Genomic DNA, 25027 nt, shown 5'->3' with positions numbered 1-25027 from the left:
ACAGAACTGCAATATTTGTCCTGGAAAACAGCCTTCCTGCTGGCTATCACCTCAGTTCGCAGGGTTTTGGAACTACAAGCCCTCATGGCTGTGCAGCCTTTCATCATTTTCCATCGGGACAGAGTATCCTTGCGAACCAACCCTTCCTTTATGCCAAAGGTAGTATCCAGGGTAGCCTTGAATCAGGCTATCCACTTACCTACCTTTTACCCCAATCCTCAAAACAAAGGGGGGAGACTACTACATTCCTTGGACATTCATAGGTAGCTACGTTATTATTTGGACAGAACAAAGCCTTTAAGAAAATCAGAGCAACTGTTTGTGTCCTATGCTACAGGAGCTCAAGGGAAGCCTATTTCCAAACAGACAATCTCAAAATGGATAGCCCACTTCATACGCTTTTGTTACTCTTTTCATGGTAAAACTGTACCTGCAGGCATCAGGTCTCACTCCACAAGGGCCACAGCCACCTCTGCAGCTTTCCTCAGGGGGGTTCCTACCAAAGATATTTTGGAAGCTGCCACTTGGAGCTCTGTACATACTTTCTCCAAGCACTATCACCTACCATTATACTCCAAATCTAGAGCAGGCTTTGCCACTGCAGTCTTGCAGGGTATCCTGGCTCCTCCTAGTTCCACCTAGTGCCTACCACCCATTTTTTAGCTTTGGTATTCTACCCATCTGTTATGACTGCAGCTGTATGCACGATGAACATAGTACAGTTTTGTACCTACCATAAATGTAGATGTTCGAGTGCTAATACAGCTGCAGTCCAGGTTTCCCTCCCTCCTTCCCTTCTGGGACAGGCCTAATGGCTAACTCTTCCTCATACAACCTGATTGGGGTATTCTTTTATGGTGTATTTGCTTGCAACTACTGTTTTTTTTTTTTGATTATACTGCATTGCATTATTACATAAATTTATGCATTGCCTTCCTTCTGGGGGCACTTGACATCTGGGGCAAGAAAAACTGAAGAAAATGGCGTCGGCTGGTTCCTTTATACTCCTGTCGCACTGACGTCAGGGAAGAAGCAACGACATCCAACGCCGGACCTAGACTTTGGAATTCGCCCGACCGAGGACCCGCCTGACGGCAGGAAAACCCATCTGTTATGACTGCAGCTGTATTAGCACTCGAACATCTACATTTATGGTAGGTACAAAACTGTACTTTTTCTGGCAAATAATTTAGGAATTAAGTCGCTAAATAATGACAGACGTTGAGTTTCAGATTTCATAACCTTCAGAAAAATGCATGCTAAAGCAAGACCTGTTATTCTATCAACTGTCTCAGTTTATACAATTTTTGTACTGTTTATAAGTATATTTGGCCTTGTCCAGATTTCCTGCATTAACAGGTTGAGAGGTATGTGCAAATAAATTGCTTTAAAGATATAGGCATATCCAAACCTCAGAACTGTCTCCGATTTTTGGTTCAAAATGTTGCTGTTCCCCTAATAATCCTGCTGCAAAATGGCAGTTTTGGAAGAAAACGTGGCAGGTTTACAATTAAGAAATAACTGTAATAATCAGAGTTATAGATTACTTTTATTTCAGAAATGCATGCAGATTCTTTTATTTTGTCAGTTGCTCATGTTAGCAGTACTAATATTAAAAAAGTGTCCCCCCTTTGATAGGTTCCCAGCTGTATTGTGTGGCTATTTTATATTTTTGCTTCACATTTTTGGTCCATTTTTCATAAAATTGTGTTTTTTTTTGGCAAATTAGTAGCAAATCATTAAAGACTGAAGTTAGAAAATAATGACAGACATTTGTGTTTCAGATTTTGTACCCTTCAGAAATTCATACTAATGCAAGACCTACTACTCTGTTACCTTTCTAAGTTTATAAGAGCAGTATTTGAAATTGTTCTTATTTTTGGGCCTTGTCCCACTTCTATGTATGGCTTTGTCCAGATTTCTTGCTCTGAGGTTGAGAGGTATGACAAATGTGTCAGGGCCATCACAGTCAGCCAGATAGATTTCAAATTGTGACGTACTTGTTGCACCCCACTCCCCCATGTAGTGACTCTGGATGTGTCCAAGCAAGGCAAGGAGCAGTTATGCAGTGCAAATGTGCAGAGTATCCCCCCATCCAAGGTAGACACAAGTACTACTTTTATTCTGTCCTTGATTTTGCAGAATGTTCTGGTTTGTCATATTTTTATACTGTTTATTTTTGCTTATTATTACTCAAAGTGCCTGTTGCTCTGTGTTTAAGTAGCAATGCTTTAATGACCATCAGGTAAGCTTGTCTGAGATTGTAAGATGTAAGTAAGCTTTAATAAGCATACTGTTAAAGAATTACCAACAGTGAAAGCCTTTCTGTTGCCATGCAGAGAATACTTGCATAACTAGATAATGTATATGCCTTGGGTATTGAAATGCATATGACAGTATTTTTAATAAAGGACAGGATTACATTATTATTTTGTACTGCGGTGGTGGTGCTGTGGTAGCGCTGTCGCCTCACAGTAAGACGTTGTCCCATTCGATTCTCAGCTAGAGCGTCTTCTGTGTAGAGACATGTGTGAATGGGCTTACCTTCACTGAAGGTTGTGCGTCAGAGCTGGCAACTCTGCACGTAAAAATCTACATTGGCGGACCGGGGTTCCGCTGTGGCGACCCCTAACTGGGAAAAGCCGAAAGACAGAACATTACATTATTATTTTAAGAAGCTCATTACATTTGTTGGAGACTTGCAGTCATCTTTGCAAGCTTTACCTGTAAACCAAACAGAATGCCAGTCTATAGTGTGTGGTCCATTACCTGTACAGTAATCATTTAAGCAATGTAGCTTGAGCTTGTTTCTTGTTTGCTTTTCATTTTTTACTTTGATCATGTTTACCCCATGAAACAAGTAGATAGTTGTCAGGCAGCAGGTCTTTTTAGGATAAGAAACATTTTTACAAGTGGGGTATCACAGAGATTGCTACTTTCAGCATGTTACCTGGTACTTTAATAAAGCTGAATGTAAATTATAATTAGAACTGCAGTGCAAGGAGAAGTGGTTTGAGTTGAGTGCTGCTTGTTTTTCTTGTACTTGATTTTGACTGGCATTCCAGTAATGTATTTAAAAAGTAACTTATTTTTTTATGCCTCACAGCCTTTTTGTTTCCATCTAGATATTAAGTAAGCTGTCATGTAGCTAATGCATTGAAATATTCTTCTACACTTCACATTGTCTTGATTGGACTCGCATAATAATGGTTTGGCACCCAGGGCAGCGTGTTTAAAGTTCCAGGTTTTGTAGTTTTGAGCATAGCTCCTCCCCTTTCTAGTTGACCACACCCCTTCACACTGGCCCCACCCCATCACATTGGCTCCGCCCCGTCACATTGGCCCCACCCATCCAGCTCTCTCCTGCAGCCCCCCTTCGATATGAACTCACCAGCCGCCACTGAATTTAGGAGTTACATTATTTACACACTCGTGCAGTACAAAGACTCTGCCAGCCATTGTTTGACCTAAGAGGTAAATCTGAAGGTAAAAGTATACAAAGGTGATTTCACTGTATGTAAATAAATGTATATTAAAATAGAAATAAAACGCACATAAAAATTACCGAAGAAACCCAATTACATCAAGTTAACAACTATACCATCAGCTCAATCAACTTAAAAATTATGGGGATGGGAAGAACTACTACTTAGATATTTTTTTTCATCTCTTGGAGTTGCCACAAAAATTATTACTGTTTTGAATATTTTTTTAAACACACTTTGCCTCAGCTCCTTGTCAACCATCATCTCTGTTCTGGCTGCTCATTCCCATCACTGGGACAAAGCTTGACTGGGATGGACCATCATTTTAACAGTTGTTAGTTATTTCTAGGTCTTTTTCTCTTTAGTCCTGTATTTCTCCTGGTGATGACCAGTTTTGTGAAATCAGAGAGATGTGTGAGATGGGCTTTCTGTGCTGATTGTCCCTCACTTGCAACGGACATTGCCAGCAAGCAGACCTGCCCCCCCCTTAAGTATAGGAAGTGGGTTTGTTCTCCACCAAAGAAATTGCACTTCCCAAGTGGTCTTCTGAGTGTTTTTTCGTCTCTGGAGCACTTTGTTACTAGTACTTATGCCGCTTCATCTGGATTCATTCAGCTGCTTGAACTCAGTTCAGGTGTTGTGTAGAGTGAGCACCTGTTTATAAACTGTATAGCACACGGAGTCCTTTAAATGACTACCCTGAACATTTCAGACTTAAAAGTCCACATAGTTAAAAGGTTATAATCCTTCACAGTTGTTAGTTAAAATGGACAGATGAGCTATTTTACTTTAAAATACACTACAAAACATGTAATTCTCACACATAAAATACTAAATATAAAATCAAAACTGGAAAAAACATGTAAGTGCCCATTTATAAGTTCAGTAATGCAGCTTGAGAGTGTGCATGATACAGATAATACAACAGTCCTAGAAGAGTGTAAGGCACTTGCTGTTCAAACTCATGCCTCATGATTTCTGTGGACAAGCTGCACTGTCTTTACTGTTTGCAAGTCAGTTTTGCTTACATTTGGTCCACTCACACAAAGGGATCACTACTAATCATGGCATAAGACTTCCATTGACCTGTCCAGGGGATCAGAGAGCTGTGGAAGACATGACTTTGAGCATATACTACTTTGCTGAGCAATAATTGTGATAATGGTCATCATTTGATCCTCCTGCAGTAGCCTTAGCTGCATGGGTTGTATTCTGTTAAGTATATAACAGCTGGCCTTACATAGCTTAAAGGCACCTTCCACATGCTCAAACCATTAGCAGCATGAGCAGAGCTGAAGAAAAAGAGCAATTTGGGTGCCAAACCCTTCTGAACTTTTCTGTCTCCAGAGAATGCTCTTGTTGTGGTCTTCCAATGATTGGCGGTGGGCTAGCAGTTCTCCATTTCCTGCCACATGCTATTTTGTGATGGAAAATTAGCCTTATTTGTAAAGCTATTATTTTTAAGCTAGGAAAACATGTTTTTACAGACTGTCATGTGACTTTCTTTTATTGTGTGAATTATTTTTTTACATTTGAGGAGGAAAATTGTTAAAACATGTTTTTCATATCTAAAATGTATTAATTGACTTTGGTTGCTGAGATAATTGAAGTGCCTTTCACTGTTCTTTTTGCCAGAAATTTTTAGTTTAGTATTTAACAAGAACACCACAGCATATAGTATTTATTCATTTAGTATTTACTTGTTTCACCAACTACTGCTGCCAAGCTTCCCCGGGATTCAGGCATCTTTTTTGGCTTTACTGTGAAGCAACATTCAGGTTCTTTGTTTTTTCCTTCTTCCAGACACAAAAAGAGAATAATTTCCAAGTAGCCTTTCTCCCTTCAGGAGACTACCAAATTGTCTCCAATGCAGATGGGTGACTCATGGCCATTTCTGGTTCCTCAGATCATTCATTTTTTTCCTTGGCTCTCTGGGGTGTAGTCCGTACAGCCACTCTGGACTGGGGATTAGACGTACCCTCTTTAGTCACTGTAGTCTTCCTACCTGGCAGGGTTGGTCATGGAGGAAGGAGGAGGGCATAACACTTTCTTTAGCCAAACTGGGATGCCTGTCCCTAAGGAGGTTTTGCTTGTCAAACGTAGGTCTGCTTCTTTAGAAATTCCTGTCAGACAGAAGCAAAACGTTAAGTTATTTATGTTCACCTGTCTCAGTTACTTTGGATAGGAATGATTTATTGGGCTTAGCTCAAGACTTAGTTCAGACCTACCAGTCATGTTATTAATGGTAGGAGAAAAATAATTCTTCACTGCTTGAGGATTTCCTGGACTTTGCACAAGAAAATGACTGTAAGAGGACAACTTTGTCCAACAAGATTGTCTCTAGTCTGTTGGAAGCATTTTTTTCCTGAAACCATATCCAGAATGAGTCAGTTGTTTCAAGAGGAATATAATGATATTTGCTGTCATTAAAGAAATATCATGATTTTTTACAACTGGAGTTTCCTGAATCTACTCCAGTTTCTCCTTTTCTTCTGTCATTGGAAGAGGTATTTATTACAGTGTTTAACTTACATGATAGCCAGTCTGTTGCCGCTAAGGACACAGATAGATTGAATAAACTTCCTCAGTCTTATCAGTTTTTATGATTTCCTTAGTAAATTTTGCTGTTGCTAAATGTCTGGTAAATGGTAATCCCTCCCTCTCTGACGAGGATGAAAAAGTCTCTGAAAGATTTGGGGAAAAGTGTATTCTTCTGCATGGCTTTTTTTAGAAATCTTAATTGTCAAACTTGCATGTTAAAGTTTATGCTTGCCTCTTGAGAATATGTGAAACATTATAGCTTATTTTTCCTTGCCTGTGGGGAAAAATCACCTTTGTATAGTCTTATTGCTTCTGTGTCTGAAGTGACTAAACACTCTTTGAAGTCTGCTTATGATCCAGTTAATGACACTTCCAGACCTGCTTCTACTGGAACTGTTATGAAAAGTTTTGTTTGGTTGCATGCACAAACATTCCTGAGGATGTAAAAGCTGAAATTTTGAATTCTCTCTCGTATCTGGATCATCTGCTGCAGAGGTCTTTTAAAGGTGTGATGAGAGAAGGAAGCTGATATGGAGAGTTTCTCAGATTTTTCAGTCTTCTTTTTTCCAAAATTGCCAAGGAATTTACAGATACCTCTGCAACATTCTACAAAAAGCAAAAGAAAACAAGGACAGTCACAGCAAGCTGCTAGTAAGCAAACTTAAAAAAAAAAAAAAAAAAAAAAACAATGGAAAGGGGGTTCCAAAAATAAAGGAGAAGCCCCCTAGAAACAGGAACAGTCTGACAAGTCTGAATGATTATCTGCACAGTGTTTCCCCTCCCTCATGCCCTGGTAAGCCTCTAAGTCTCCCTCAAAATCTGCTTCTTCATTTATCTTTTTGGTAGCAATCTAAGAGAAATGGGTTCTGAGAGTGCTCCTTCCTTTTTGGGGAGTCCTCCTCATCTGCCAGGTCAGCACTTTCTTCCTTCCTGTCATTGAAAATCTGCTAACTCGGGGGGGGGGGGGTAGAAGGTGTCCCTTCTTTTCAGAAATGGGAATGTTTTTATTCAAAAATCTTTCTAGTACCAAAGAAAGATTGCAAGGTGTTTACATTTTACATGTTTAGATGACTTGCTTGTTGGAGAGTCTTTTACACAGTGTCAAGAATCTCTTATTTAGGCAAGAGAATTCCTTCATAGACTGTGGTCTCAGGAGAACATCCAGACGTCTTGCTTGACTCCTTACAGGATTGTTTTGCCAAAGTGTCTCGTATACCTCAGTTCAAAAATGTTTTTCTTCCACAGGAGAAATTATATCTCTGTCTACAGCTATTCTTGACTTTTTCTATTCAAACCAAGGCTTCAGTAAGGGGTTTTCTGAGGCTACTAAGATTTGTGGTATCCATGATTCTCATGATCCCCTTTTGCCAGACTCCATGTGTGAAAAAATCAGTGGTACTAAAATCTGTGTGGTCCAAATAACATCTTCTGACCTAACAGATTCCTGCTGTGGTGGCATTTTTAAAAAGGGAACAGCTTTTGTGTAAAGTCCAGTGTTATCTGAATTCAGATCTGCCAATTTCCCTTTCTTCTCCAGCAGAGTGTAACAACAGACTCCTTCAGACTTTGCTTGGGGAGTAGTGTCTATGGGAGTAAAAATGCAGGGTCTTTGGAACAAAAAAAGAGACCAAAACACACAAACATAAAAGAGATGTAGTCAGTAACAAATGCTGACACCTGTGTATTTTCTGTGTGTCCCAGCACCATTGCAACACGTTACAGACAAAACCACAATAATGTACATTAGTAAATGGGAAAACTGGGTCTTTTAATCTGTGTGTGCTGAAAAATATAGCCAAGACTTCCATGGCTAGTCAGCACAGTATCATTCTTCAGGCATATTGCATCCCATCAGAAAATAAATTTTGTGGCAGACAAGCTGTATATGACAAGGGCAGACCATCATGCATGGAAACTGAATTCTGGAGTATTCCAGGAATTGATCAAGCTGTGGTGAACACTTCAGATAGATGTTCTTCCCTTCATTCGCAATAACCAACTTGCAAATTTGTGCTCCACCACAAAGGCTTGGAAAACATTTTACTTTCCTTAGACAGGAATGTTACTGTAATGCTTTTCCTCCCTTTCCACTGATATTTAGGGGTGTTCTGAAAATTCAGAAGGGCTTTTCAAAGATCATTGCAGCAATTCCATTCTGGTCCATACAACAGTGGTTCTCCCTTCTTTTGGAAATGCCCAAGGACAATCACCACAATCTTCCTTACAGACCTGACCTACTCGCACAAGATAAGAGGGTGTTTGACGCACCACAACTTGAAATAATTTCCAGATAACTTCCTGGATGATAAAGTTTTAATACCTTTTAGGCACTTACTTTTTGAGGATGTGCATTAGGTATTAAAGGAGGCAAGAAATGTATTTATTTTTATTTATTTGCACTTTGTTGACCAGGAGAGTCCATTGGGCCAAGTGAGCCCTTTATCAATGGAGGCCTGGGGAGAAGACCTCCACAATAAAAAAAAATGTATACAAAAGTTCACAAGAAGTACAGTAGTAGTTCCAGTGCAAAAATAGATAATGCAAAGAGTTAATCCAGTTTTCTCAAAAAACATAATCTGCTACTAGGAAATGTTACATTAGTAAATGGAAAGGATTTTCCTAGTTGATGCCAGGACAAGAACTAGTACCTTTTAAGGGTAGTATTTCTTTGGTTCCTTCATTAGTTGTTTGATTTATTATTCTATGTCCTTTCTGAAATGAGTTATTATTCTATGTCCTTTCTGAACTTTTCTGTTAAGATTCATTTGTTGGCTGTTTCAGCATGTCTGCCCATGGATCCCCCCCCCTTTCAATGCACTCCCATGTTAAAATGTCTTTGAAAGGAGTGTTACACACCAAGCATTGTAGAAAAAAGGCGTCACCTCCTTTTGCTCTTATCTTACTCTTTTAGAAAAATTAACCCTTGCTCTATTTGAACCAGCTTATCGGGCTGATTTGTGGTTCTTAACTTTGAAACCAATTTTGCTGATTGCTATCACTTCTGCAGGAAGTGTGTGTGAGTGCCAAGCTGTTGTTCTGGATCAGCCTGATCTCATTTTCCACAAAGATGGGGTTTCCTTGAAAATGAATCCTTCCTTTATGCCTAAAATGATGTCCAGTTTTGCTCAGAGCCAAGCTGTCAATCTCCCTGTCTTCTTTCCGTAACGTAGGGTTGCCACCTTTTTCTCTCTCTGAAACTAGACAGAGGCCACACACTCTGACACCACCCCTAACTCCAACCATTCCCTCCCCTTTCTGTCCATACTCATGCCCATTTTGTGACATTCCAGGGGAGGCCGTATGGCTTATTTTTCCATGATCGCATTGCATTAACAATGCTTTTCTTTTAAAAAAAAAAAAAAATGTTGAGTCTGAATTTTAACAAATACTAGTATTCTGTTTGTTTTTTCTGAGCAGAATACCAGAGTTTGTACAATGTTCTCCGGACTACCAGACAGTCCTTCTGATTTCCATATAGTCTGGAGGGGAAAGAATTTTCCATATTCTGAATGTCCACAGGCAGAAGTAAAAACTTACGTAAACTCTGATCAGTTATTCATTCCTTATGAAGGTTAGAAAAAAAAGGACAACCTGTGTGAAAACTGACTTATTTCCAAATGGTTGTCTCATGCAGTTACTTTTTGTTATACCCACCACAGTAAGGCAATTCTAGATAGGGTCAACATTCTCTCTAACAGACATGACCAGTGATCCATAACTTCATTTACCACACATATTTCGTGATACCGTGGATGGTACTCAAATGTCCTTGGATAATTTTCTAGCCAACTCTACAGACCACGTAGACTGTGGTCTACACCATAGAAATGTGGCTGGTAATATACCTACAGTGCATACAGCATGGGAGCGATGGGAAGAAGAAATAAATAAACGCTGTTTCAATCCGTTTAACAGTGTGGGTCGGAAACATCCATCATCTCTTAATGCAGAAAGTAAGTCTCTGTTTGAATTAGAAAAATGTATGTGGAAGGAGACTGCAACGTTTTTTAATCTGTCGGGCTTGCAGAAGTATGTTGATTTGGACATTACACCCCGTGGGTTAAGAGTTTACAAAGACCCTACCCTCCTGTTTAACTTAGAGAAAGAGACTGACATTGCATTCCATAAACATTGGGTGGCAGCTGCACATAAATGTGAATCTGAATGGGTGAACATTTTAGTTGAACGGGACAGGGTTAGACAAAAAGAACTGGGAGCAGAAATTAAGAAGCTATGTGAGAATCTATCAGCTGGAGTTTCTGCTCATGTACTTGATAATTATTTGCTTGACATCAATATTAGATTGAAGGAATGCGAGACAGAACTGGTAGAAAGAAAAAAAGGGAAACTGCTCCGGGACTTGTGTGATTATGAGAATGGTAAAGCCTTTATTTCCAGAGCTAATAGAAAAAGGTCACGTAATCACGTAAGATTTCAAAAAGAGGGTGGAGATGTTCGTGACTACAATTCTTCGTTTTCTGCTTCAGAGGGCCAGGATACTTCATTTGAAGAAGATGTGGGGCATAATTCTCAGTTTCCTGCCCTTCCGGCAGCACATCCTGAACGATTTCAACAGACTTTTCGATATGACTCTTCGAACTACAGAGGTGGTAAACAGGGGAGAAAATGCCAGCATGAAACACAGGGACAAGTACAGAGAGACCAGTACCAACAAGGGGGTTTTAAAAGAGGTAAATGGTGACTGTTTCCCTCTTCCCTCCCTTCTAATAATTATGTGGTTAATTTATCTGGACATGCATTTTCTGATTTAGAATATTCAGTTTTAAACCTTGGACTGAAGTTTATACCAACTGTTTTACCGCGTATGCATGATATTAAATGCGATGTCTTTAAATTTAATAAAAAACTTCATCTAAAGAATTATTTTTAAAATACTAGGGGTGTTATTGATATATCTATGTCCAAGGATAGTCTTGATACCTCATTTGAAAGTTTTTATAATTGTAAATCAGATATTGTCTGTAATGCATACTGCAGGTTGGATACTGAATATGTTACATATAAAAGCTGTTTTATGTCACCTGTCTTGAATGAAGATGATGTACATTTTTCATATCTATTGAATTTTGCTATTGAAGATTCTTACAATGAGTTTATAAAAAGTAAATCTGGTATTAAATACAATTTATCCCTGGATGAGTGGAAAGCTCTTCAAGTATTGAGTAAAATGTGGGATATTGTATTTAAACCTTCAGATAAAGGTAATAAGCTTGTTGTAATGCACTATTCACAATGCTTGGCTGTGTGTGAGGAACATTTGTGTGATAGCAGTATTTATGAGAAGACTGATACATCTATCTATAATAATGCTTTGTCTGACTGTGGAATTACTTAAGAAAGGCCAAAGATTGGGTTATTTTTCTGAAAAATATATTAATAAGAAATTCAATGTTGAAGGCTGTAGGATGGCCTTATTCTACTGCCTTCCTAAAATACATAAGTCTTACACAACCCCCGGGGAGACCTATTGTTTCAGGTTGTAATTATTTTTTACATAACATTAGGTCTCTTTCTACATAGTTACTTGTTACCTACAGTGAAAACTTTACCCTCCTAAATCTGTGACATTTTAGATTCTTTAGATAAAATAAAGAATGTTGAATGGAGTAACACTGGATGTAAAGAGCCTCTGTACAAATATCAGGCATGAATTTGGGATTGAGGCTCTTAAATTCTTTCTAGGTAATAGCCCAGTTACCGAATATATAGTAGAACTTATACATTTTTGCTTAACTCATAATTTTTTTTGAGTTTAATAATCTATTTAAACAAAAACAAGGGACTGCCATGGCGGCAGCTTTTGCCCCCATGTATGCCAGTTTGGCTATGGGCCTCTTTGAGACTGAATATCTATATATAAATATTTTTTTCGTAGGCATGTCATTAGATATTATAGGTTTATTGATGACCTGATATTTTTGGTGCAAGGGGGCCAGGCTCTTGTTGAGAATTTTATTTCTGAGTTACATAGGAATAGATTTTATTTAGAATTTGATGGCCTTAAAATAGGGACTTGCATATCCTTTTTGGATGCTACATTGAATATTGTGGATGGTAAAAATTTGGATACATCAGTTAATAGAAAGTTTGATGAAGGGACACAGTATGTACATGGACAGAGTTGTCCCCCCCCCCCCATACATTGGAGGCATTGCCTTTTATTGAAATCCTTAGGATTTCTAGGCTGTGTAATAATGATCATGTTTTTAGAAAAGAATTAAATAAAACTATTGAGATGTTTGGGCGATGGGGTTATAGTAATGAGCTAATTGATAAAAGTTGAAAAAAATTTTTTGAAAGTAATTACAGAAGAACAAGGGGTAGTGTCCATAAGGAATCTACTATTTCTCTTAAAAATAGAACGAGAGAACAATTTGATACTTTGTATTTTGTAACTACATACAGTTGTTTGAGTATTGAAATGATGCAACTGGTGAGGTATTATTGGGAATATTTTAATTCTCTTGGTAATGTGACAGTTTGGCTGAAGGAAAAATTTCAGAAGAGGGAAAAATATTCAAAACTTTATAGTGAGGACATGTACTGTTATGGTGAGGTTACTTTTACCTTAGTGTATTTTATGACTTGCTGTTCCAATGATAGCTCCTCATTTTGCTGCTGTAGTGAGTTTACCCTTTCTTATGACAAGCAAATCCCTTCTCTTTCACATATGCTTGGGCTCACACGCAGGCACACGCACACAAACCCTGACCCTAAACTTAACCACAGTGGTAACCAAAAACAGTGTTTAAGCCAAAACTGCAAATTCAGCCCTTAAGTTATTGTCTTGTAGAAGCACTGCTGCAGCTACTAAGTGACAAAGTTTTCATGTGCAACATTTGACAAAATGGCATTGCTTTCAGAAGCAGTATTTGCAGAAATTTGATTTAATGAATAGGACTTAACTGAGTTACTCTTGGAAAGCTAGTCTTGGACTTGACTAAAGTGGACATGTACAAACTGCTGTCAAAAATCTAGTTTTATTCCATTTCAGTTCATAAATACAGTAGCATTTATAGTTTGCAAAGCAAAAAATGCAGTATTATTTTAAACAGTATTTTATGTACTTGTTTTCTTGGGGGAACTGAGTAAAAGATTGCTATTACAGAATGTTCAAAATATAAACTACAAAAAAGAAAAAGCTCACAGTGTTTGAAAAAATCCAAGAACTGCACTCCCTTAAAACTTCAAGAATGTGAGTGTGGCATCTGTATCACGGTTTTCATTTTTCACAAGTACAACTCTTCCAGTGGTGTCTCGTAGTGAGTTTTGTGTTTAATGGCTAGTACTGGAGTCTTTGTCTTTTAAATTTTCCCATGCGTGTTTGTTTTTGTGTGTTAAGACATTTTTGATTTTTTTTTTTTTTTTTTTTACATTCACTAATATTTGTGCATTGGTTTGAATGAGACTAAGTGCAGCATAATATAGTAAGTGAGTTGGAAAGTGAATAATTGTCTCTTTTCACTGCAGGGATATCAAGCCTGATAATGTTCTTTTGGATATGAATGGCCACATACGTTTAGCGGATTTTGGGTCCTGCTTAAAGATGAATGCTGATGGCACTGTAAGTAATTCACAGAATTATAAAAAAGGCATTCCTTTAATTTATTATGAAGAAGATTATTTTTTTAAATACTTTAATTCAAAATCTAGGTAATGGGCAACTTCATGAGTACTAAGGAAAGTGGAATTATTTAGAATATCACAAGTGAACATTTTATCTGGGCTGCTATACTATTTCAAGAATGTTGGAGCATGCTCATTATGTTAAATGTGCACATGCATGTGTGGTTGTGCGCACACACACAGCAAATGGTAGGCAGTACTACTGCATAATGCCCGATAAAAAGCAAGAGCTAGCAACACAAACTGTTTACCAAGTAGAAAGACACCACTATAAAGCTTATCAGCTTTGTAATCCTGTAAGTAAACTGGAAGACTGAACTTGTATAAAGCTTTGAACTGCCACAGTTTGATAGCTGTCTTGACAAGAGAATTCAAAGTTTATAACGAATTGATGCATTGAAGTAATGAATTGTTTATGAAAGTTAGACTAAGAATAAAAGTCTGTAACTTTATGACAAATGAATGGTGGATGCATTTCCAGGTTGTAGTAGACCACTCAGCAGCAAGTGAAGCTTTCCTCTGTAGAAGAGTAGTTCAAATCCAATGCAAGTGACTGTAGTCAAGAAAAATTGTAATGTGAGGATTGTTTATTATGGACAATGTGAGTAAGGTGAGATCTGATACTGAAGTTGGTCCACCTACAGGAACTAGTTAAACTGATGGTCCTTTTCATCAGTGATGTGCTGCATCTAAAACTGTTCCAGACTGCCATCACTGATGTTCTTCGTGTTTCACTGTTGTAGGATTCTCAAAGAGGAACTTGTCCTCAGAAGTCATTTGGTGAAACTCTGTAGTACCCTCAGGTTTTCTGGGAGCTGGAGGTAAAGACATATGGATCTGGGGTAAGGCTAGATTCCAAGAAAACATCACCTACAGTAGCCAGAACAGGAGGGATAGCTACAGGCCTGTGTTGAGGCAGGAGTAAGACTTTCCTAAACATAGTTTCCCAAGGATACAGATTCCACTTCCACACACTACCAACCCCAAATGGTTGTCCAGACCTCCCCCCAAATCAATGGGCGGAGGCCCAACAGCAGGTTCTCTCCCTTCTCAGTATCAGGGTTATTCAACCTGTCCCAGCAGAACTAAGGGGACAAGGTTTTTATTCAGGACTGTTTTTGGTACCCAGAAAAGAAAACTCCTGGCGTCCTATCCTGGACCTCTCTATTCTCAACACCTTTCTGGTGGTTCCAAAATTCAAAATGCTGACTCTTCAACAGCTTCTTCCTATGCTAGCCAAGGATGCCTGGCTGGCAACCCTAGACTTAAAGGAAGTTTACCTGCACATCCCAATAAGAGAATCCTGCAGACAGTACCTACGTTTCAGGGTGGGCTCCGTGCACTTTTAGTTCTCTGCACTTTCCTTTGGCTTATCTGCGCGCAGGGTGTTTACAAAGTGTCCAGCTCTAGCCATTGCATTTTGCAGGCAGAGAAATATTCAAATTTACCCATATCTGTACGATTGTCTAATTCAGGCAGAAAGCCAGGAGTTGCTGTTACAGCACCTGGCATTTGTAAAGAAACTTCTATCCTCACTGGGGTACACCATCAATGAAAAGAAATCTCACCTAATACCCTGCCAACAGATTGCATTCCTGGGAGCAAGCTTGAACACAACTTCCCAGATGGCATTCCTCACTCCGGAGAAACAAGTTTATTTGACAACCTACTTCAAACCATTGGCCACAAAAACCCAGCTATCTGCATGGAAAATACTGCAGGTCCTGGGGTTCATGGCCTCTTGCGTTGTGCTAATTCCATATGCAAGACTGCATATGAGGAAACTCCAATGGTATCAAAAAGTTTATGGTGTCAACATTCTCAGGACCTGGAAACAATGATTCCTACCACAACAAGGGACTCCCTTTCACTCTACCCCCTGCTGCCCAAACCCCAACAACAGGCACATCAGACTATGTATGGGAGGCTCACATGGAAGGGCAGTGCATTCAGGGCAAATGGAACCAAAGACAGATACACCTGCATATCAACCAAAAAGAAATGTTAGCTGTACAGAATGCTCTGACAGCCTTCAAAGACCTTATTCTCCCAGGACAACTATTGGTAAGGACAGACAACACCACAGTTACGTGGTACATAAACAAGCAGGGGGGAACCCACTCCTACCCTCTCTGCAGACTAGCCATGGCTCTGTGGAGCACAGCCTTGAGCTACCAAGTGCACCTACAAGCTCAATTCCTGCCAGGTAAACTAAATTCACTGGCAGATGACCTAAGCAGAAATCTCATGTCATGGACCCACACGAATGGAAACTAGAACCCAAAATAATCAACCTCTTGAGGAACAAATGGGGGACCCCAGAGGTAGACCTGTTTGCCTCCCCTCAGAACTACCAATTGAACAAATTCTTCACCAGAATTCCCCACAGTCAAACTTGGAAAGTGGATACCCTGTCCTATACCTGGGAAAGCCTCTTGGTTTATGCCTTTCCCCCTCTGCCTCTCCTCTCGAAAGTTCTACTGAAAATCAAACAGGACAAGCCAAGAACAATACTGATTGCACCAGACTGGCCACGCCAGCACTGGTATACCCCCTCTTGCGCAGTCTGACACTGCTACAACCATGGCACCTACCTCAGACCCCTTCCCTGCTTCCCAGATTCTGCAACCACAGCTTCAAACCCTGAACCTTGCAGCCTGGATAATTCCATGAGCTCTCCTCTAGCATCCGTCAGTAAGCTAGTGCGGGATGTCATTCTGGAGGCAAGGAAGCCTAGTACCAGAAAATCCTATGCTGTAAAGTGGAAAAGATACCGCTCCTGGAGCCATCCTCAGGGGATGGCCACAACGGTGCCCAGCTTACCTCATATTCTAGAGTACTTAACAGAGATGCTCCACAAGGGCTTATCCTTCTCGTCAATTAAGATTCATGCCTCTGCCATTTCAGCACATTATAATACTGAGCCACCCCTCTTCTCTCACCCCTTGCTAAAACAATTCCTTAGAGGGGCCAAAAATTTAAGACCCCCGCCCAGGAGAGCTCCCACTCCAGCCTGGGACCTTAACTTTGTATTGGAAAAGCTCACCCCCCTTTGAGCCAGCTGCAACAGCAGAGTTCATAGGTAGGTACTAGGCTATCGGCCCAAGGGCCTATGTAAGCCTAGTCAGCAAGGTTCCATAGCTTACGCCACCCAAGAAAGTTATTTTCCTGTACCACTATCCAGCAGAGACACAGAAGTGATCCCCGGGGTGTATTTCCTATTTCCCATCCACTCATCAAGTTTTTTCTTGAAGAGTGCTAATGAAGAACTTTGCTTGACATAGATGGATAGCTTGTTCCAGAGTATAGGAAGTCTCTGTGACAGGAATCTATCCCTCCACTGTGCCCTGTTTATTGTGGTGAAAAGGTTTAGGTCCCTAGAGCGTGTAGCTCGGAGGGATTGGGATTTCTTTAGGTGTAGCATGTCCAACAGCTCTGGGTTTGACATAGCTTTATATGTTAGGCAGAGATCACCACGGAGTAGGCGATATGCTATAGAGTAAAGCTGGAGTTTTTTGAGGTGGTCAGTGCAGGGCATTTGCTTGAGGTCAGTAATCCTCTTTGTGAGGTACTTCTGTGGCCTTTCCAGCTGCTGCAGATGGCTTGTGAGGTGCATTCCAAAAGGGGCATTGTACTCTATAAAGGGTCTAATGAGTCATGAGTAGAGGGGAACAATGACCTCTTTTTTCCTGGATGAGAACCCTTTTATGATGAGGTGTGCCACGTAGAAGAACTTCTTGACTACTGTGGCAGTGTGACTATCAGAGGAGAGACTACTGTCCACCTGGGTCCCAAGGTCTCTTATCACGCATTCGGTGTTAAGTAGATTGCTGCCTATGTTGGTAGTTCATGGGTACAACGTTTTTAACAAAGAGGATGACACTGCACTTTTTGGCATTGAGCTTGAGGCCATGGCTCTGACACCAGGCATCTGTCTCAGTGAGGCCCTTCTGTAGAATGTCCACATCATTTGGGGACTTGACTGTGGCTTCTAGTTTGCAGTCATCTGTGAACTTAGCCAGAGGCCTTCTGTGTTATCCTGTACTTCACAGAAGTAGACACCAAACAGGAGAGGTCCCAGGACGGAACCAGAATTCCTTTCTTGGAAAACAGCCTTACTTCTAGCCATCACTTCAGCAAGAAGAGTATCGGAATTGCAGGGCCATATGGCAGTGGGAACCCTTCATTATCTTCCATACGGACAGGGTTACCCTCAGGACTAATCCTTCTTTTATGCCCAAGGTGGTGTTGAGTGTGGCCCTAAACCAGTCCATTCATTTGCCTACTTTTTTCCCTAATCCACAAAACAAAGGTGATACTGCACTCTGTGGACGTGCACAGACAACTTAGATTCTATTTGGACAGGACTAAGCCTCTCAGAAAATCTGACTAGCTGCTAGTTGGCTTTGCTACAGGGGCAGAGGGGAAGGCCATTTCAAAGCAAACCATTTCCAAATGCATAGACCATTGCATTCATTTCTGCTGCAAGCACCATGGAAAACCTACCCCACAGGAGATAAGATCACATTCCACCAGGGCTGCATATATCTCTACGGCTATTCTCAGAGGAGTCCTTACCAAGGACATCCTGGAAGCTGCTACCTGGAGCTCTGTACATACCTTCACCAAGCATTTTACCACCTGCCTATCTTTTCCAAATCCAGAGCTGGATTTGCCACAGCAGTCTTGCAGGGCTAAATAGCTGGCCCTAATGCTCTTTAACTACCTCCTCCCTTCCTTAGCGTTGGGAATCAACCCAAATGTGATGACTGCAACAGTGAAACATGAGGAACATAGTACAGTTGTGTACACTTACCATAAATGTAGATGTTAGAGTATATTCACTGTTGCAGTTCTGGTTACTCTCCCTCCAATCCCCTGACTTCTCTTGACTTTTACCTTTCCTTCTTGTTTGGCATTTATTATATCATGTGTATTTACTTTTTGCTGGCAGTGTTCCTTAACATATAATTGCTTCCTATTGTGGGGGCACCTGACATCTGTGGCAAGAAAAACTGATGTAATGGCATCGGCTGCATGTTTTATACCCCTGACAACCTGATGTCATGGAAGAAGCGACAGCATCCGACTCAGAAATCCGAAGACTCTGGTATTCAGGCTGGCTGAGGGCTACCTGCAGGCAGATAACCCAAATGTGATGACTGCAACAGTGAATACTCTCGAACATCTACATGTATGTTAAGGGTACACAACTGTACTTTCTATACCCACAATGCAGTGCTCCTTCCTACTACTCCTAGATCTTCTTTAGGAAGGTTCTCTGTACATGTAAATCATATCATTTAAACCAATACAGGTCTCACTCTGGGATAACTTAGGGAAGAGTCTCCCTTCTCTGTTCTGCACTGTTCTACATTTTGATCAGTTCTTCTTGCTGTTTTGAGTATTACACATCTTTTCATTTTGCCAGACTTACATTTACAGTATAGTGTTTTATTTTTATTTTTGTATACAAAGTTTAGTAATATCCCATTTTTTTGTATCTTTAGTAATTTCAAGAGTTTGTCTTTGAAACCAGTGAAAGTCCAGGAATGGGTGGCTAAATTGATAATTTAATATCCTGCTGGGCAAATAGCCCTTAAATATTTTTATTGTCATTGTGTCTTGCTGTCTAGGGTTTGATACACTGTCAGTGGTCTAAATATTGTAACAAATCTAAACGGGTTGTTAATTTCAAAGACATAAAGTACTAAATCATTTTTGAGTAAAAAGTTACGCTAAAAAAATCTAATGTAAAAGTATATGGTTAAACTTGCCAAGAAGGAAGTAGTGATTTTGGATAATAATTATGAATGATTGAAGGAATTAATTTATTGCATTTGTTTATCGGGATGGTCTGACTGAGTACTTAAGCAGCTCCGTTTCAGAGGAGACCTAGGGAGAAGAGCACCTTAATAAAACATGTAAACAGTAAAACAGTAGTTAGCACTGTTTAGACAATAAGCTTATGTACATTTTTGGACAATATAAGTTGGTCACAGTTTGATAAAGACTTTTTACATCTGATATGGAAATAGTACACAGTTGAATAAAAATGTTTTAATGTTACATTTGAGGACAAGAAAATGAAAAAAAAGAGTTTATGGTTTCTGTATAATGCACAGTTACAGAGCTTTTTGGCAGAACATTATTTGTAATTTGTGAGGCTGACAGTAAACGCAGGAGGGTCTTTAAAGTGTTATGAGTAATAGACTAGGTTGTGGTTGTACCAGGAGGAGTATGAGAACCATTTAATGAGTAGAGAGGCTGTATAGAGAGTGTAGAGAGGCCTAGCAAAGAGGTTGAGAGAGCTGCAGCTTTACGGTTATCACAAGAGAGGTGCAGGTGCATATCCAAGTATTTCTTATCATAGGATCATAGGAGGTTACTAGGTTGTTTGGCCCTAGGGCCTTTACAAGCCTAGCCATGCTGTTCCCTTGTTCCCTTATAGACCAAGGTGTATAGTCTATATTTCATAGGTTCATAGGTTCATATTAGGCTATCTGCCCTGGGGCATTTATAAGCCTAGCCATTAGGCTATCTGCCCTGGGGAATTTATAAGCCTAGCCCGATTGTGTTTGGCTTACGCCATCCCTTGATTTGAGTATACTGTGCCCTTTTTAAAGTTTAGTTTACTGTGCCTGTGTCTAATAGTGACACGGAAGTAATCCACGGGACAAACCTACGATCCCCCATCCACTCATCAAGATTCTTCTTGAAGAGAGTCAGTGAGGTGCTCTGCCTAACATGAATTGGAATTCTATTCCAGAGCGAAGGGAGCCTCTGAGTTATGAATCTGTCCCTCCAGCATGTTCTATTTATTTCTGTGCTGAGGTTCAAGTCCCTCGAGCGTGTGGCTCTAAGGGATTTAGATTTACTGAGATGGAGTATGTCCTTTAATTCTGGGTTGGACATAGCTTTATATGTCAGGCATAAATCGCCTCAAAGTAGGCGGTATGCAACTGAGTAGAGCTGGAATTTTTTTAACCGAGTAGAATATGGCATCTGTTTGAGTCCCTTGATTCTCCTGGTGAGGTACTTTTGGGGTCTTTCTAATTGCTGCAGGTGTCGAGTAAGGTACATCCCAAAGGGGGCATTGTATTCTATGATGGGCCTGATGAGGGATGAATAAAGGGGCACGATTACCTCTCTTGATCTAGATGTGAATCCTTTCATGATGAGGTGGGCTATGTAGAAGGTCTTTCTAACCACTTTGGCAATATGGTTGTCAAAGGAGAGATTGCTATCAACTTGTGTCCCCAGATCCCTCATTACTTTCTCTGTACTTAATGGGTTACAACCTATGTGGTAATTTGTGGGCACATTGTTTTTGCCAAAGGGTATGACTATACACTTTTTGGCATTTAGCTTTAGACCATGGCTCTGGCACCAGTTATCCGTCTCTGCGAGACCTTTTTGAAGGATGTTTGTGTCAGCTGGAGAGTCTATTATGGTGCCCAGTTTGCAGTCATCTGCTAACTTGGTGAGCCATAGTCCTCCCACATTGGCCTGTACCTCAGAAAAGTAAATACCGAACAAGAGAGGTCCCAGGACAGAACCTTGTGGGACGCCACTTGTGACTGGTTTCGAGTCTGACATGGCTCCAGCAACTCTGACTCTGTGGGTTCTGTCTTTGAGCCAGTTTGTGACCCATCTTGTGACATAGGGGTTTATATTTAGGCTGGATAGTTTATCTATGATGCCCAAGTGGGGTATTGTGTCAAATGCCTTTGCGAGGTCCAGATAGGCTGTATGGAGTACCTTCACTTCATCTGTGGCCTTGGTGACTGTTTCGAAGAAGTCGACCAGGTTCAAAAGGCAGGATCTGCCCTTGACGAAGCCAAATTGGGTAGGATCTAGTGTCTGTAGGTCCCCGATGTCTTTGTTTATGAGTTCCATGATGATCCTCTCCATAGCCTTGCAGACTAGGCTAGTCAGGCTTATGGGGTGATAGTTTCCAGGGTCCGTAGAGGCGCCACCTTTGTGGACTGGGACCACTGTTGCTGTACGCCATTCTTTGGGCACATATCCTGTAGTGAGGCTGAGATTGTACAGCAGTTTTACTTGAGGGATTAGTTCTTCTTGGAGTTCATGTAGGACGCAACCTGGGACGCCATCTGGTCCCATGGAAGCAGTGTTTTTTGCTTTGGAGAGGGTGGCCTTCACCTGAGCATCAGAGATGTTTGGGAGGCTGCACTCTGCCAGGATAGATACTTGCTCTTTTGGGGGGGAGGGGGGGGAGAAGTTTGCACTGAACCTGTCTGCCAGGATATTGGCGATGTCTGTGGGTTCAGTGTATTTTTTGTCGTTTAGAATCAACTCAGAACAAGTCTGGGAGTTGCATCCCAGGTTCCTAACATAACTGAAAAAAGCTTTATGATTGTCTTTAGTGTCCTGTGCAATATTTCTCTCGAAGCTGGCCTTGGAGGATTTTATGAGGGATCGTAATTTTTTGGTAGTACTGATCAGAGATGCCTTCCCTTTTAGGGATTTTGCTCTATCATGTAGTAGCTTCCTCCTTCTGCTGAACAGTTTATTTATGGCTGGGGTCCACCAGACTGGACGCCTGCCTTTGGATGACTGGGTCTTGATTTTGTTTGGGATAGCATGATCCATGCATTCCTGGAGATATCCGTAGAATGCATTTATATAGGATTCTGCAGTTTGGGCCGTAGTTTCCACTGGCCCTGGGGCCTTGAAGGATTCCACTTCGGTTTTGAGAAGTGTGAATTTCGCTTTTGAGAAGTTTTTCACTGTGGATGTCCTTCAAGGATGCATCTGCAGTCCTTACAAATGGGTTGTCCTGTCGTCAGGCAGCCCTTCGGTCGGCTGGATTCCAAAGTCTGGGTCTGGCCTCGGCTGGTGTCGCACTTCACCCGACGTCATAGCTGCAGTTCTTCGGGTATAAAGGCATCAGCCGGCGCCATTTTCCCAGTCTTTCTTGCCGGCGGGCCAAAGCAGAAGCTGTTTGCAAGTGCCGGTCGGTCAGAACCAGAGATTACTACTACAAGTACCGAAGACTTCTAAAAAGCTAAGTACCCCGTTGGGGACTCTTTCTTGCCTCAGCCGATGTCAGAAAAAGTGTATAACTGTTTAACTTGTGGGAAACAAATACCTCATAAAGATTTCCACTCTTACTGCTTACCTTGCTTAGGCCCAGACCACGACGTAGCAGCTTGTCTAGCCTGTGCTTCTTTCAATCGACGGACACTTAGACGTCGGTCGGAATTTGCTGAAGAGTTTTTCGGCTCCGATTTCGCTTACATTATGCCGTCGGATACTCCGACTACGCAAATTTCTAAAACGCAAGGAAAAGGACCGACACTCGCGGTCCGCGGTTTCGGCCGAAACCGCGGTTAAGCCAACCGCGAGTGTCTCGGTTTCGGCTGAAACCGAGTCCACGGTTCTTCCTTCGGCCGAAAGCTTGCCAATTACCGAGGCTTCATCCAGCCAGGCTGAATCTGCTACTGAAATCACACCTGCTCTTGCAGGTTCGCATGATTTATCTGATACTATCCCTTTGGATATTTCTACCCCTGCACCTGGAGCTGCTAGGCCTCCTGCATCCATGTCGATTAAGGCCTTTGCCAGGGCTAAAGCAGCTAAAACTACCAAAACTGTGCCTGCTAAGACCCCCTCTCACAGGCCTAGCTCTAGTTCACAAATGCTTAGTCTAGCAGAGGATCTCATTTCTTTAATCCGGGGATCCCAACCACATCCAGACAGGGCCTCTCACCCACCTCCAGAGAAGAGGATTAGAGTAGAGCCCCCTGAGCCAGTTTCTTCAGATGGCTCCTCTGATGAATCAGATAATTCAAACCCTCCAGAAGGCCCCTTCTCTCCTTATGAGGACTCTGATGCAGAAGACTCCATTCCTTCTGCCTCTCTACCTGAGGAATTTTCTTTTGGGGAAACCTTGCATGCTATGAGGGAACAATTTCAATGGCAGGGCCAGGATTTTTCAGACTCTAGGAAAAGGCTTAGAACCTTTTTGCATTTGCCACAGCATAGGCCTTTAGCCATTCCTCCAGTACTTACTGTTGTGGATGATGCTTTTAATGATGCTTGTACTGCTCCTGATTCTCTTCCTCCGGCCCCTGCTAAGCCTGATAGGCACTACAGGGTTCCGGACACACATTATCACTTGTATAAGGCCCCTTTTGCAGATCCCGAAACTATCTCCCAGGGACCCAAGGCTGTAGCAGCTTCTTCTACCAAAAAACCCCCTCCCCTCTGAAAGGGAATCTAGATCCTTAGAGAGATGGGGTAAAAAAGTTTACACTTCTGCTACTCTTTCAGCTAGGGCTTTGAACTGTCAATTCCACATGATTCAGTATCAGGAATTTATGTTAGACCAATTAACTAAAAAACTGTCCTCGCATGAACCATTAGACAAAAAATCTGTACAGGAAATGGTACATAACATTCAGCAGGTCAGTAATCATTCCTTAAAATGCGGCTATGATGCACTGGAGGCTTCCTTTAGATCAGCCATGACTGCCACAGTGATCAGAAGACATGCATGGTTAAAAGAGCAGTCCTTACCAGACCATGTTAAATCAAAGCTCCTAGATGCTCCCATGGATAAGCTCAATTTGTTTGGCTCCCCTGCGCAGCAGGTGCTGAAGAAGGTGGAAGATAAAGCAAAATCTGTCCAGACAGTCAAGGATTTCTTGCAGGTCCAGCCTCCAAGGTTTAGCAGGAACTGGCCTTCCAAGAATTGGTCCTTTCCAGACACCGCCAGAGCTCCGAGAGGCAGGAATAGGCTCAAGAGGCAGGGGTCAATCCAGAGGTGCCTACAGGGGCGCCAGTGGCAGGCTAACAACCAACGAGGTACAGCCACAGATCCAGCCACCACCACTTCCACAGGACAATCACAGTGACTTGGCTCTAGCACCGCCTACCAGGGAACAACTAGAGGCACCCTTAGGCAGGAAGCTAGCCTTATTTTCAGTAAACTGGCATTACATCACAGGAGACAAATGGATTTTACAGACAATAGACCAAGGTTACAGGTTTCACTTCCATACTCTACCAAGGAAGAGAGGAATGCCAAACCTACCTCCAAATCAGAAGACAGAAGCTCTAGAACAAATAACTCACTTACTAAGGATGAGAGCTGTAGAAAGGGTACCACCTATGGAACAAGGGCAAGGATTTTACTCCAGACTCTTCCTGGTACCAAGAAAAGAAAACCAATGGAGACCTATTCTCGACCTGTCCGCTTTAAACACATACCTCATTGTTCCAAAATTCAAAATGCTGACCTTACAGCAGCTTCTTCCCATGCTGGGCAAGGAGTCTTGGCTGGTAACTCTAGATCTCAAGGAGGCATACCTGCACGTCCCCATACG

At 41.3% G+C, this 25027-nt stretch overlaps 1 protein-coding gene across 1 annotated transcript in view; it reads left to right on the top strand.

Moving 5' to 3' along the window:
- Positions 1-25027, top strand: part of LOC122803905 (serine/threonine-protein kinase MRCK beta-like) — a gene marked incomplete in the record, with an annotated part of 2302169 nt that overhangs the window by 915989 nt on the left and 1361153 nt on the right. Inside the window, 1 exon segment of the mRNA XM_044073588.1 lies at positions 13518-13611. Coding sequence (XP_043929523.1) covers positions 13518-13611 — 94 coding nt within the window.

The sequence above is a fragment of the Protopterus annectens genome, chromosome 6.part0 (assembly GCF_019279795.1).
Source record: "Protopterus annectens isolate FY-2018-M chromosome 6.part0, PAN1.0, whole genome shotgun sequence".
NCBI lineage: Eukaryota > Metazoa > Chordata > Ceratodontiformes > Protopteridae > Protopterus > Protopterus annectens.
The sequence above is the reverse complement of the archived record's forward strand: the minus strand, read 5'-3'. Positions and strand labels throughout refer to the sequence as shown.